This window comes from Geotrypetes seraphini, chromosome 11, assembly GCF_902459505.1.
Source record: "Geotrypetes seraphini chromosome 11, aGeoSer1.1, whole genome shotgun sequence".
NCBI classification, from domain to species: Eukaryota; Metazoa; Chordata; class Amphibia; order Gymnophiona; family Dermophiidae; genus Geotrypetes; species Geotrypetes seraphini.
The window spans coordinates 47,177,793-47,193,593 of NC_047094.1; the positions used below are offsets into that span (position 1 = coordinate 47,177,793).

The 15,801-nt window shown below is 41.6% G+C and overlaps 1 protein-coding gene across 2 annotated transcripts in view; it reads right to left on the minus strand.

Moving 5' to 3' along the window:
* UBN1 (ubinuclein 1) overlaps nt 1-15,801 on the minus strand; it is a 94,170-nt gene that overhangs the window by 45,555 nt on the left and 32,814 nt on the right. For both annotated transcript variants that reach the window (XM_033963841.1, XM_033963840.1), the window contains exon 8: nt 8,214-8,284. In XM_033963841.1, the coding sequence (XP_033819732.1) occupies nt 8,214-8,284 (71 nt within the window). The remainder of the gene's footprint in view (nt 1-8,213; nt 8,285-15,801) is intronic.

Here is a 15,801-nt window from a genome sequence, read left to right on the forward strand (position 1 = left end):
GAGGGGGGAATGTAGCAAAGCACTCAAGATAGAAACAGAGTATGACGGCAGACTTGTTGGACTAAGAAAACATCATTAGATTGTGAGAGGAATTTGAGTTATGAGGCCCTTGACTCAGTCTCTTTCAGTTGCCTTAAAACAAAGATTAAAGGAGGACAAACAACTTTGATCTGTATTACTTTGCACCTCAGAACTAGCTCCATTTTAAGTCTGGCATGATGCAGGTTTAGGTCTATCCCCAGGCAATACTGTGACTTTGTAACTTTCTTTACCTTCATTTTGAAGGAAAAAGTCTGCTGAGGTAGGTCTTAGATGTAGTATCTACAGACCAATTCCTCATCCCAGAAATATGTTTTGGATGGCAGAGCTACCACATGCCCCTCACAGAGATACTAATTAAATTATAGATGACATCTGCTACCTAAGTTAAACTTGGCTCCAAATAATCAGGGTCTGCTGACTCCTCAACCCGAGAAGAGCCAATGCATGATTGTTAGACCTAGCGGAGACACACTCCAGAAACATAGGCACCCAACTACAGCTTGTAGACTCAAAATAAATGTCAGATGCTTACTTAAGCAAAAGACTTCATCTGTGAACCTACACCTCTAAACGAGAGCCTCCTGCCACTGGAATAGTAGCAATTTCAATAACTGCTATTACCAAGGACCCCATTTCACACTTGTTTCAGCTTTACTTTCTTCTCAGGCGTCAATGGATAGTACTTGTCCATAGCTCTGCCCACTCTCAGATGTACATCTGGAGAATGCCATTCCCCTTAAAGAACAGAATTAGCCTGATGGACAGGAAAGCTTTGGAAGGTTTCCTAGTTCTCTCAAGAATGAGATCCCTCGATGAGGGAGACTCTTATGCAGAACTTTAGAAGTCTTAAAAGTGTGCTCATTACCTCTAGGAGCTCTTCCATTCGGAACACAAAGTATAGCAGGGTTGTGAAATTCTCCCATAGGAAGCACTCTAGCTGTTCTCCCAGGGAATCTGTCCTAGTGCCTTGTGACCCTTCATTGTTTGAGACTGCAAATGAGCCATGTGACAGACTACATAACAAGCATTTCTAAAAGGTTACTCCTTTGTAGACAAAACCCCTATGACGGAGAGGGAATCTCTTCCCATTATACTCCCTGAGAGCAACTTACTTTGGCATGAATTTTTTTCCTGTTAACAGAAACTTTGACACTAGGAATTCCTGGGAGCAGGGCTTCTAAGAGTCAGCAGAGACCACCAAATACTTGGCAGAGGCAATTAAAGTTTATAGAGCCTCCTTTGATGTCCCACTTCTACAATTTGGAAAGTGGGCTCCTCTATCCACAAAGCTGTGTAAGAAACTGGCACTGAGGAAGCCCAAATCTAACACAGCCACTATTTCCAATGGTTTTAGCAGGTCTGAAATGCCTGGTAATAATATCTAACTTTTGCTTGAGGTCATTTATCTGCCACAAATCCTCTCCTCCCATCACACCCATGGTGAGCAAAGGAGGAATCACTGTGACAGAAGATATACCGTACTCAGGAGCTATCCCACACTGGACTCTACATTGGCTGCAGTACTTGGCATGTTCCACCAGGCATCTCTGCACTTCTTGCTTGAACTTTACCTTGGGTTTGCACAGCAGATGCACCCACTAGCCCAGAGTTGCTTGGAAGAATGGCACACTTCCCAGAAAATAAAAATGGCCAATCCCTTGACCTCCCCTGGGACTGGCCAGCTTCAAAGAACTACACTTTTTGAAAGGCTGTAGATATCGGTAGTTCATCTGCCTTGTCCACAGTGACAACCACAGTTCTATTATACCACAGCCCCTCAATATCTCTTATCTTTCTTTATAAGCATCCCTGAGAACTCCATTCCTCAAATTCCAGACTTTGCTCCTTTCATCTAGCTGCCCTGTATGCCTGGAATAACTAACTACCCGAGTTTGTCTGTCACATCCCTTCCCTTGTTTAAAGGAGACTGAAAACCCAACTTTTTGATATAATCTTCAATTCATAACCCTACTCTTCAAAACCTGTTCCTCACCACCCTAGCCAGCAGATTAACCATCCCCCTAACTGTATCCCCCACCCTGGCATCCTGTTTGTCTGTCTTGACTGTTTAGATTGTAAGCTCTTTTGAGCAGGGACTGTCTCCTTCGTGATTCTGTACAGTACTGTGGTAGTAGTTCTAGTGGCAGTATAGTAGTCCTTTTATCTTTGGCTTGTCTTTCTTCCTCTACCCCCCACCTCGCCTTTTATTTTATTAAAGAACTTTAAAACCTCCAAGCAAAGAAGAGCTTGAAGTCAGTAAGAAGGGGGAGGGGGTGAAATATCAGACTCAGATATATTCTTAGACATATACATATACACATTAAAAAAAAAATAGATCCTCTACAATACCAGCAAGGCATCTATTGTTCAACTGGCCCAGAAGCTGCCTTCTTTAATAATAATAATAACTTTATTTTTGTATACCGCAATACCACAAACAGTTCAGAGCGGTTTACAGGGGAAGAGACTGTACATATACAGCGATGATACAGAGAAATATTGTCAAGTACATTAGTAACCAGTTTCAATTACAAGAGAGTGCCGAGAGGGGATAGGTAAAACCGGAGGAAATGGAGTACATTGGTATGCAGAGAGAGGAATGGGAAAACAGGAAAATAAAGAGATATAGTTAGTGCTTAGTAGTATGACAGGGAGGGAAGGAGTTAGAGATATGATTTGAGTGATTTCCTGAAGGATAGGTAGGAGGGAGCATATGAGGTGAGGGTGGTCAGGCAGTCATTCCATTTGCCAGCTTGGAATGAGAGAGTTTTGTCAAGGAATCTTTTGTAGACACATCCCTTTGGGGAGGGGTAGGCAAACAGGTAGGCACTGCATGTGCGGGTGGTGCCTGGAAACACGAAGTGACGCGACAGGTATATCGGGGATGAGCCCATTAAGGTTTTGAAGCAGAGGCAGGCGAACTTGAACATGACCCTTGCTTCTATTGGCAACCAGTGAAGTTTTCTGTAGAAAGGGCTAATATGATCTTTAGCCAGAACAGCCACTATACATTATACCATCAGCATCTGTTGGGGACAGATAAGTACCGAAGAGCTAAGACTGTATTAGTCTGGATGGGTCTGGTAAGGATAAGGAAGTTTTCTCTCATAAATTGCTGGGACATTCTGCAACTACATAAAAGCCTTAAGAGTGCTCTCATTCAGTGTCATACCAGCAATATAAACAGGAAGAAAGGGAAATGCTAAGGAGAGAAGCAAGCAACTAAATACAGTACAAAGGTAACAAACAGGATTCATTTTACAGAGAAGGCCACCAAAACACATTGGAAACTAGAGTACCAGTACTGGATAGTGGACTACAGACAAGATGGTTCGCAGACAACATTAAAAAACAAACAATTAAATAAAATAGACAAAAGCAGATTTTCACTGACTTAGCAATGAGATGTGCGATTATTGCCAAGTGTGATGTGCTGATGTCAAAATTGTACTGAAAAGAACAGATAGTATGCCAGGACTGCTACCTCCTGCCTTTGCTGGGTCTCCTGCCTCCCATGTCTCTGCACCTTCAGACCAGCAGCGGCAGCTCTGTGTGCTTTTAACGTCAGCACACAAATGCCCCTAAGCAGTAGTTTAGCCGTGGTTTCATGAGGCAGCCTCGGGGCCTTTGCTAGGCCGGCTCGCTTCGATGATGTGATGTGGGCCGGCCTACCAAAGGCCCTGAGGCTGCCTCATGAAATCGCAGCTAAACTACTGCTTAAGGGCAGCTGTGTACCGAAGTTAAAAGCACACAGAGTAGAGAGCTGCACGGGAACGGGGACGACAGGAATCCCGCGGGTTCCCCCTTCAGGTCGTGGGGATCCCGTGGGGACGCCCCCTAGGGTCGCGGGGTTGGATGCGAGGCTCGTCTTCTTCCTACCTGCCCTGACGCAGCACACAGCCGATTGGAACGGAAGTCTTCCACGATGTCAGCGCTGACGTCGGAGGGAGGGCTTAAGCAAAGCCCTCCCTCCCTCCGACGTCAGCTCTGACATCGGGAAGACTTCCGTTCCGATTGGCTGTGTGCTGCGATCGGCAATGGCGTACCAAAGGGGGGCGTGCACAGCTTGCCAGGTCCTCTTACTTTTGTGGCGCTTCCTCCGACCGACAACAGGCCCGGTTCGACAAACCTCCCTGCCCTGTAACTGCGAATCTAAATTACTTTCTTACAGAAGCTTCAATACTCCAGCTGCTGTAAGAAGGTAATTTAGATTCGCGGCTACAGGGCAGGGAGGTTTGTCGGACCGGGCCTGTTCTGTTGTCAGTCAGGGGGCAAGCGCCACAAAGGTAAGGGGCAGGGAGGGAGAAAGGGAGGTGCAGTGGAGAGGAAAAAATGCTTAAGGTAAAACTGGGGAAGACAAAGGGGTGGAGAAGGACGCTGAAAGGACATGGGGGAAGACAAAGGGGTGGAGAAGGATACTGAAAGGACATGGGAGAAGACAGAGGGGGGAGAAGGACGTTGACAGGACATGGGGAAGATAGAGTGGGGAGAAGACGCTGGCAGGGAAGAAGACAGATATGCCAGACTATGGCGGGGGAGGAGGAAAGAAGATGGGTGCCAGACCAATTTGGAAGGGGGGGGAGAAAGGGAGAGGCACAGTAACAGAGCAAATGGAAGACGCAGAGAGAAGAGAAATAGTGGATGGAAGGAATTGAATGAGAACATGAGGAAAGCAGAAACCAGGCAACAAAGGTGGGAAAAAAATTCTATTTCTTTTTTTGCTTTAGGATAAAGTAGTATATTAGCTGTGTTGATAAAAATTTATAAACATTAGAGGCTCTGGTAGAAACCCATTTACAAAGTATGTATTTTTCCCAATTAATATTTCCCAATTAATAAATTTTTGCTTATTTGTAAATGGGTTTCTACCAGAGCCTTTAATTCAGTAGCATAATTAAATGAAATAACTATTTCTGTAGTTTATAGGGACGAGTGGGATTCCTTGCGGGGACAGGTGGGATATCTGTCCCCGCGCAACTCTCTAACACAGAGCTGCTGCTAGGCTAAAGAGAGGAAAACATTTGCTGGGGAGGGAAGGGAGAAAGGGTACTCCTGGACAGGGGAGGAAGGAACAGCTGGCAGGGAGATTAGAGGAGAGGAACGAGTTAGGATGGAATGGAGAGATCAGATGAGGGAAAAGGGAGAGACAGAGAAATGAGAAAGTAGAGAGAGACTGATGTTGGGAAGGGGGTCAGATAAGAAATAAGGAGAGAGGGACAAAGATGCTAGATCTGGTGTAGGAGAGATAAAAATGAAAGCAGAATGAATCATGTAAAAAGGAGAGGGGGGGCACAGGCTGGATGGAAAGGGGAGAGGGGCATAGAAAGAAGGCAAATACCATATGGAAGGGGGGAGATGCTGGATTGAAGAGACAGAGGGCAGACGCTGGATGGAAGAGAGTGAAAAGGTGATGAAAGCAGAAACCAGAGACAACAAAAAGTAGAAAAATAATTTTATTTCTATCTTGTGATTAGAATATATCAGATTTGAAATATGTATCCTGCTAGAGCTGGTGTTACATAACTGGGGGCTCTCTCTGACCAGCGGGCAGTTGCCCTAGTTGCACTCTCCTAACACTATTCCTGTCATGTGTGACTGTGGTATTCTGTTAGCATGATATTTCTGTGTACCATTCTGTCATAATTTGGCTTATTCAGTTTTCTTGATAGAGGGGATATATGTCAAGGGGAGGGGAGAGAGTGGTTTTGTTGATCCTTGCTCTATATTATTTGTATTTATAAAATGACAACTATACAGAATATTGTTTCTTTTTATACGTTCAATATAAAATCAAAACTATTTGAGGCTTGTATGGATAGGATCAGATGGTTTGCGGGACCGAGCTCGCGGGGATGGGGCGGAGATGTTTTTTTTTTAAATTTCAGTCTTAGTAGTTTGCCGGTCCACAAAATAATTCTTTTATTTCCGCCGGTCCATGGGTGTAAAAAGGTTGAAGAACACTGATCTAGGACACAGAGGCAGTAGAATGGGGTAGCAGCTGGGGATGTGGCTCCACCAATATTTTGCTCAACAAAGCAGCAACCAACTAGAAAGCTTGTGGTAGGCCAGATATTGATTGGGTTTGACGCCTCTGCTAACCAGGCTAGGACATTCCTATTCCCACTAATGAAAAGGTTCAATGCAAGAAAAACCATAAATAATAATAGTTAAAATGTCAGCAGATAAAGACCTGCACAGCCCATCCAGTCTGCCCAACAAGACGGCAAGAATTGAATCTGACATATTGCACAGGTTCCACCTTCTTTACAATTAAACACTGGTATACTTAATTTGTCTGTCTCTCCCTACCAATTTTGAGACACAGACTGTAGAAGCCTGCCCAGCCCTGGTTCCAACTAGTGGAGTCTTAATTGAAGTCCATCTAGCCTGGATCCAGATCTGCTTTTGCCTTTATGGGATCCAGACTCTGGTAAAAAGGATAGAAGCACAAGAAACTCACCACAATGAAAGTGGCTATTCTCTTCTACATGTGGTAAGAGAAGATACTAAGCACCAAATGCAGTCAGAGAACAAGAAAATGTGGCAGAAAGATACTGAAATTATCCCAGTTGTATTAGATGCCACCAAATAAGAACTGAAATGGTTTCCAAATGCATCTTAGCATTTTTCCTGTGCATATGACTTTATGAATGCTATAAGGAAACTCTTTAGAACAGTTCAAGTATTAAGATGAGCATTAACAGTGAATCTGAGAAACTTATATAAAACTCCAACATATTCTGGCACAGTGGGGAGGCTCACCTCTATCACTGTATATACAAAATTAACAAATCCAAAAGGAATCAACCGGTTTAAAATATTTCAGTATTATTGTTGATATGGAATACACTGCCAGAGTAAGAAACTCATGTCCACACTACAAAAAAAAAAAAATAAATAAATCATTAAGACACCTCTTATTGATTTTTTGCACTGTGGACTAGAGTTTTTACTCTGATAGTAATACTGAAATTTTTTAAACCTGTTGGTTCCTTTTGGATTTGTTAATTTTGTACATACCATGATAGAGGTGAACCTCACTCCTGTACCAGGATGTACAAAATTAACACATTTGAAGAGACTACACTGCAAGAAATAGAAGAGTACCTCAAAAAGAAACATGTCTTACTTTTGAAAAAAAGATTTATTTGAAACAATAAATCCCAAAGGGCCAGCAGTTTCTTAGAACTGAATTTCCATTTTATGATGAGTTGCTAATGTTCTCTATCTCAGTAGTAATAACTGAGTTTTTATACTTGCCACTTCTCACCTTTACTTTATATTGTAAGTTAAGACTTGGTCAATATTTACATCAATGGCTATTTGACATTTAGTTGGTTTGTTGATGAGGTGAATTTTCTATTAAAATGCAGTATATTATAAGACAGAGTAAAAGACAGGTCTCACATGTACAATTTTCCAACTTTTTCTTTTTAAACCAAAGAAGAAAATCCTCAGGCAGGAACATTCCTGAGATGCAACTGATCTGAAGTTTGAATGCAAAGCATAAGCCAAGGATTAAGAGGATAAAAATTAAAAAAAGTGTCAATATCCCACAGAGTAGTGTAGTAAGACCTATGAACTGAAGCAGGCCAAGGCCTGAGGAATGTGCCAGAGGACATGTATTCATTTAGGCCACAAGGGTGTAACTGGGCCTTGGACAACAGGAAAGCAGAAAAATGCTGCCTCCTTGAGAAATAAAGGCTTTCTTTTTTTGTGTGTGTGTTTTAACCCCCTCCCCCCCACTCACTTGCAGCTGGCATAACTGGCTACATAAGCATGTAAAAGTAGAAATGGTGATCATAAGTTTTATTAGCTAGCAAATAACATACTTTGCAGGCTGATAAGAAGCCTAGACACTCTGGATTTATCAGACGCATAATCTGGTTATGAAGATTTATCTTCCTGCTAGAGGGGCAAGCTACAGACATCTCTTTATTATTCTATTTTGCTGCCATCTCTGATAACTGACCACTGAATCCTCGCTTCCCAGATGAACCCAAAAGAAAAGTGTGGAGATCTCAGAATTTGGACTTATAGCAAAGACCGCACATACCTTCCTGAAATAGTGAAACAAAGATTAGCTATCACTTATCTTATATATTCATCTGATCCTTTCTCTTGCTTTCCTGTAGAACAAGGGATTATCATAACTGATGTACGATACTCACTCTAGCAGGATGCTGTTGATATCCTGTGTGAAAAACTTCTGTCTTTTTTCACCCTCTGCAGCTCTGGCAGCCTAAAATAAAACCAAAATATACATGAGCATGTGAATTCCAGAATAGGAAAGAGTTATCAGATTAGGGATCACTAATATTTCTAATCTAATCTAATATTTGTGTGTCGTGCACACTTAAACAGGCTCTAGGTGACTTGAGGAAAGGGAGGGAAAAGGGTTAGGGTAGGGGGAAGGAACGGAAAAGGGACAGGAAACATAAAAACTTATGCAAATTAAATAAAGGTAAGGTGCTTATGATGTTAGATGATCTTTATGTAGAACAGAATTCTTCTTTTATCTCAGCTTTCATTCAAACTGGCTCTTCGATATGCTGGCAAGGGATGTGCAGGAGGCTTAGGACTGATTTCCAGAGTCAGCTGCTGGAAAGGATGCTGCATTCACTGTCCCTAGAACAAGAATGCTGAGCAGTAGCTGGGACTGAAACACCTTCTAGCTAGTACAAAACACACTTTGTGTTAAATCCTTATAACTACACAGTGGCGTGTAGTAACATTTACAGCAGGGGATTCAGAAGAGGAACTAAACCAGGAATTACCAATCTCACCCTCACCAAGTCAGGTTTTCAGGATTTCTACAACAAATATGCATGAGATATATTTACATACAACAGAGGCAGAGCATGCAAATAATCTCATGCAAATTCATCAGTGTCCAGGATATATCTACAACAGATAACAATATAAAAAAAATATAATTAAACATACTCAGACTGAGGAACAGAGTTAAATCTTTGCCTCAATTTAAAGAACAAGATTGTGGGATGGATGTTTCACATGCAATATCTTTCTGGTTTTTATACTGGATGCAATGGAGAATAATGTAAAACAGATTTCTCCCTTACACATTTTCCTAAAGTGACTGCCTCTGAACTTAAAAACTTTCTTTGATTTTTTTTTTTTTAAATTAATCTCTCTCTTGGAAATCTAACCCACCTATTTTCAAAATTATATTATCTTCTTCCTCCTTTGATCTAAAGAATAGAATTCTAGGTTATTCCTTCACAAAATGATTTTTTTTTTTTTTTTACTGTAGCTTATGGCAGTTCAGTTGAGGGCAGGGATCTGTATTAGTTTTTATCATGTCCGCATGTTAAAATGCCAGTTAATATGTTTTTGATGCCTGAAGCAATTTTTTGCCTTTGTTCTAACCACTGCGTTCAAACAGATAATTAAATGGACTTTACTTTTTCATTCTGCTCTTTTTTCCAATTGAGTCTTTCACTTATATTATGAACTTTGTAATTGCTTAACTAGTCTTTTGTTTTTTTTAATTTGGATTTTTCTCTCTGCTTTTTCTCACATTATATACACTTATAACAGAATTTAAAGTGGGAGAAACGCCTGCCTATGTTTCAATCTTGCTTTCTACAGAGACAGCTTATACATTAAACCAATAAATACACACAATTTGTTAGAAAAGACATATGGAGCCTAAGCTCTCTAGTTTTTTATTGGAGTGTGCGGGATCCTGCAAGTTTCATTTTTGGTGGTGGTAAGTTTGAACAACAACAAGTTGCTACAACAATAACATTGGCTACCTATTAAATTTCACGTAGTATCAAGGCTTTCCTTTTGATTTTTCAAGCCATTCATTATGGAATACTGTGGATGGTGCAAATTCAACTAACAAAATATCTAGAATCCCATTCTTTGTTACACAATTCTCAATCAGGTTTTAGATCCCACTATAGTACAGAGACAGTATTAGCTATATTATTGGATTATTTGAACAGCTTACTAAGCAAGGGTAGCAATGCGCTGGTACTTCAGTTTCATTTGAGTAGTGCTTTCAATTTAGTAGACCACCGCAAAACTGTTGGAACTTTTGAATTATGTAGGAATCCATGGTAAAGTACTCTCATGGTTTAAGATTCCTTGAATCAAGACTCTTATTGGGTTAAATTTAAGGATACACTCTCAGCTATTTGGAAAAACCCGTGTGGAGTCCCACAGGACTCCCCACTTTCTCCTACACTTTTTAATGTGTATCTTCTTTCATTAGGCCATTGGATAAGCAACCTGGTCAGAGGTTGTTCAGCTATGCTGACGATATCACAATAGTCATCCCATGCTGTGAAATGCTATTCAACTGTACTCAACTTATTGAGTCTGTTCTAAACAATCATGCAGCCTGCGACCTCAACCACTGCCTCCCATATCTGTTAAAAAGTAGCCAGCACTAAATGCCACACCCACCTCATGCGGTGGATCAGTTACATGCTAACAGGGGGCCAATTTCCACAAGACCTATCTGAAATCATCTTAACCCCATCCAATTACAGACCTATAGCCTCCATACCACTTTACTTCAAGCTAATGGAAAGCCTTGTAGCAAAACTTCTCACCGAATACTTAGAAAACTACAACATACTCCACCCCTCACAATCAGGCTTCAGAGGTAACTACAGCACAGAAACACATTACATTACATTACTGACTTCTATTCCGCCTGTACCTTGCAGTTCTAAGCGGATTACATCAAAAGATAACTGGACATTTCCAGGAAGAGGATTACAATTAATAGCGTTGGTAACTAATTCAATTTTGAGGTGAGGTTACAAAGTGGGAAAATGAGGGGAGCGTCAGAAGGAGCTGGAAATATACGAGAAGGTTGCAGAATGGATGCTGGTTACATTGTTGAGTCTTAGAGGAATACTACCGGTACTAGTCTCCCTCCTAGACACAGCCAAACAACACCTAAGTAAAGGCAAAAAATGCTACTCATACAACTCTATCTCACAGCGGCATTTGACCTAGTAGATCACAACATCTACTACAAACACTGGAGGCAATAGGAATCACAGGCAAAGTCCACAATTGGTTTGAAGGATTCTTCTGCTCAAGAAAATACAGAGTTAAAGCAAACAAGGAACAGTCAGAATCCTGGAACAACCCCTGCTGAGTCCCCCAAGGCTCCCCACTATCTCCAACCTTTACATAGCCACACGCTTAGATGAAATAGGCATAACTTCATACAGCTATGCAGACGACATCACCATCCTCTTGTCTTTCGACCAAACCAACCCCAACACAACAAACAAACTACATACTGCACTAGAAACAGTGTCAAAATGGATGAGAGACAACAAATTAAAGCTGAATCAAGACAAAACCAATTTCTTACTTGTAGAAAAAAACAAAACCCCAACCATAACAAACTTAGAAATAGACTCCATCACATACCCAATGCAACCCAACCTAAAACTGCTGGGAATAATGATAGACAAAGGCTGCACCATGCAACTTCAAATCAGCAAAACGATCCAGAAGGCATTTGCAACCATGCGCAACCCAAGGCAAATCCGAAAATACTTCAACAACGAACAATTAAAACTCTTGGTACAAGCGGTAATCCTAGGACTCCTAGACTACTGTAACATCCTATACCTGTCATGCCCAACCAACATGCTAAAACAATTACAACAGTCCAAAATACAGCTCTTACACCGATTTACTCGCTGAAAAAATGACCACATCACCACCGCTTTCCGAGATTCACACTGGCTCCCAGTACAAGCCCGCATACAATACAAATTCTACTGCACCCTATTCAAAGCCCTAAATGGAAACGGACCAAGCTATCTGAGCAACCGCCTAATCAGGAAACACACATCCAGACCAAGGAGAACTCATGCACATTTCACCCACCCTCCAATCAAAGGTATACAAAGCAAAAAAATATGACGGACTATTAGCCACCAAAGCAGCCAAACTAGACCGCCACCTCTCCAATCTGCTGACTAAGACACCCAACTACAAAACAATCAAGAAAGAACTTAAAAAACTTTTCTATTCAAGAAATTTGTCAAATGATCTAACTAAACCTGATCGACCCTCCACATACCACATCTATTAACCATGTATTCTCCCTGGAAATGCCCATGCCAACTCTTATTGTAAACTGCCTTAAAACTGAAAGGTATTGGCGGGATAGAAGACACTAATGTCATGTTATACTGTGTCATTGTAACATCCACGTCAATTTTTGAGGTCAAGAGGTAGGGATGCATTTAGCTGTGGATGGCTTTCAGCAAGTGAAGTATGCTAGTACCAGAATTACAGCTATTTTAGTAGCAGGAGTGAAGTTACGGAACAATCTGGCTGGGCAATTAAGATTAGTGAATAATATACAATGTTTTAAGAAAGTGTTGAAAAAAACCCTCCACAAAAAAAAGATGTTTTTGAATGAATATGAAGCAGTATTTAAAGAAATTAAGTAGAGAATAAATATAGAATGAAGTTGTTGTTTTAGTATGTTTTATTGGATTTAATATTTGTATTATAATTTTGTATGTTTCTTGTAATCTGCTTAGGTTCAGGTGGAATATAAGCATTTTAAATAAATAAAAAATATTTTTAAAAGTATATATGCACCTTATGCCTCTATAAAACAGGCTACCATAATGCTGAGATGTAGATGTATGCATGCACCCCACACAATTTAAAAAAGTGAGCTATGCGTAATCGTTAGTGCTGCATGATTCAGGAAAAAAATTTGATTCGATTCAGCCTATTTGAATCGATTTTTCAATTAGATTTTCCGGTCCAATTTGGTATTTTTTTCAAACATTCTGGTGGGTTTATTTTATAGCCTCTTCACCCACCCCACCCCCTTTGCCCTCTTCCACCCACACTGGCACTGTGGTGTAAACAAAACAAACAAACAAACAAAAATTTTCCTCTGTTAAATCCTAGCTCATGTTCGCAGTCTAACACCAGCTCTGGCAGGATACACATTTCAAATCTGGCATATTATAATCACAAAACAGAAAATAAAATTATTTTTTCTACCTTTTGTTGTCTGGTCATCATTCAAATCATGTTGGTCCCAGGCTCTGGGACAAATTTCTATGTCTTCTGATAACTACTGCCCATTTGTCGTTTTCTTCTTTCTCCGTGCAAACCATCCATCTTCCATCTTTGTCCTCCCCTTCTGTTTCCCTTTCCTCTCCCGGAAGTCTGGCATTTTTCCTTTTTTTTGTCTCCATCCCCAGATCCACCATCTCTCCTTTTCTCAACTACCCTTTCATCAAGCATCTCTCCCTTCTTCCCCACAACCCCAGGGTCCACCATCTTTCCCTTTCACTTCCCATCTACCCTCCTATCCAGTATCTCTATTCCCCCCACCATCCTGTGTGTCCCAACTTCTCTCCCTTTCTGTTCCTTCCCTCCCTAAATCCCACCGTCTACCATCTCTCTCTCCCTCTCCTCTGTTTTTAGACCCATTATTTCTTCCCCCCCCCTCAGTCCGGCATATGCACGTCTCTTTGGACCCTCCTTCCCTCCCCTCCCTCTGTGTACTCTACACTAGGGGCCCCTTTGAAGGCCTGCATATTTCCCCCTTCTTTCTAGCATCCCCCTGGCCTCCCGGTCTCACCTTCAGCTAATTACTTCAGCCTGCAGAGGATCGCCAGTGCTATAGCGATCCCAGCAGGCTGCCGTCAACCTCCGCAGCACATTCCCTCTGCCGCAGTCCCGCCCCTCCTCTGGCGTCTATGCAGCGCTTCCCGACTGACCCTCACCCCCTAAAGCAGGAGCAGCAGTGGCAGTGGATGGCTAGCAAGAGGCAGCGCTGCCGCTCCTGCTTTAAGAGACCTGAAGGTATGGGGAAGAGGGTTAGTCACTGAATCGGCGAGCCTGATTTAAAAAAAAAAAAAAAAAATCCAAAGTGAATCGATTCGAATCAGCGAATTGGGCAGCATAAGTAATCGTAACTCACCTCTGCTCCACCTATAAAAGAGTTAGGCCTGCACATAAATTTTACACGGAGCTGAATACATTTCTCCTGCTAAAATTCAGACTGTGCCTGAAGAAGAACAAACCTCTGGCCTACTTCTACTCCTTCAGTGTGTTATCAGGCATGCACTGAAGTGAAGCAACTGGAACTTGTTATCATTACATGTCTCAGCTTGGAGTCTATCTGAGGCACACTGGCCTTTTTAGACAACTTAGAGCCCAAACATCCTGGAGGGCCAGTAGGTGGAGCCAAGGTTCCTGGAATTTCCCTGAAGTAATGTCTAAAGCACAGGTGTCAAAGTCGGTCCTCGAGGGCCGGAATCCAGTCGGGTTTTCAGGATTTCCCCAATGAATATGCATGAGATCTGTGTGCATGCACTGCTTTCAATGCATATTCATTGGGGAAATCCTGAAAACCCGACTGGATTGCGGCCCTCAAGGAGGGACTTTGACACCCCTGGTCTAAAGGATATTTCTGGAGATGTTCAGGTCAAGAGATTGGAACAGGAGCCATAGAAAGCATAATTTTCCCAGACAGGAATAGAGTAAAAAAATAAAATAAAAATAAAAACCAAACCTATAAGAATGAACTCCCAGAAGGGCTCGTGGTCCTTGGCAAAGACTCTATACTGGCAGTTCCTGATCCTAAGGCTTGCTGGCCATGCAATGCCTGAGCTGCTGCCTTTCAGGTATGTGACTGAGGCTTGAAGACACACCACACACCCCTCACAGAACTAACAGAAAGCCTTAAAAGCGGCGGATGTGGTGGTGTGAATATCTCCTGCATGCAAATGTCACTGTGGTATTGTCGGTGCATCAAAGTCCGGCGCACTTTTGACAGTGTACCTTTTTAACAGCTGTATACCTATATCTATCTATAGAATATAAATTCTATTGTTGAAGGGAGTTTAGTAATAGAATGTAACATTTAAAATACTGTAGGGAAGGATGGAAAGGAAGATACTTTTATAGGCAGAAGGCTCCGAAATGTCCCTTTTTGAAAACAGATAATCTAATGCATAGGGCCAAATTTTAAGTTTTTAAGCCAACTGACCTGCAAATCAGTTATTTTAAAAATAGCATATCCTTGCCCAAGTTTCTATTTTCCTGCAACTTTATGAAAGAACAATACTCTTCCATAAGAAATTGTGCAAGCAACTTCTTCACTAGCAACATCCATCGTTGGAAGAAAACGGTCATCATTGAAGTTGATTCAATATATCGGCCATTTTGAGATTAACTTTCAAAAGCCCCATTTTGACAAGGTGATTTTGCATTCTAAACGGATTATAGCATTTCTTTTGCGTCGTCTCATATTTTTTGAGGTACATTGATCCGTGATACAAGCAGATTTGAGCATCATCCGAGAGATTAATTTCCAACCGCTGATAATTTGTCATCTGCTGATTATTGGTGTACTGCTTTGAGCCCAACTTTTTGCAATAAGATAAGCCGTGACACATTGATAACTGTTTTTTTTTCCCCCAACGATGCATATTGCTAGAAAAGAACCATCATAGTCACCCAATTCAGTCGTTTCCTTTATAAAATATAATACTATACTGCAGGAGTGCCCAAAAAGTCAATTGCGATCGACCAGTAGATCGCAAAGGCAATGTGAATCGATCGCGGAGCCCATGCCAGATTCAGCGATAGACTCGCGTTGCCTTTGCATTCTGTTCTCCCTGCTTCCCCAACACCAGGCCAGGCACTTACAAGCGCCAGGCCCACAGCCTCCCCCCCTGATGTCAAGTGTGATGTCTGAGAGAAAGAAATTACAAC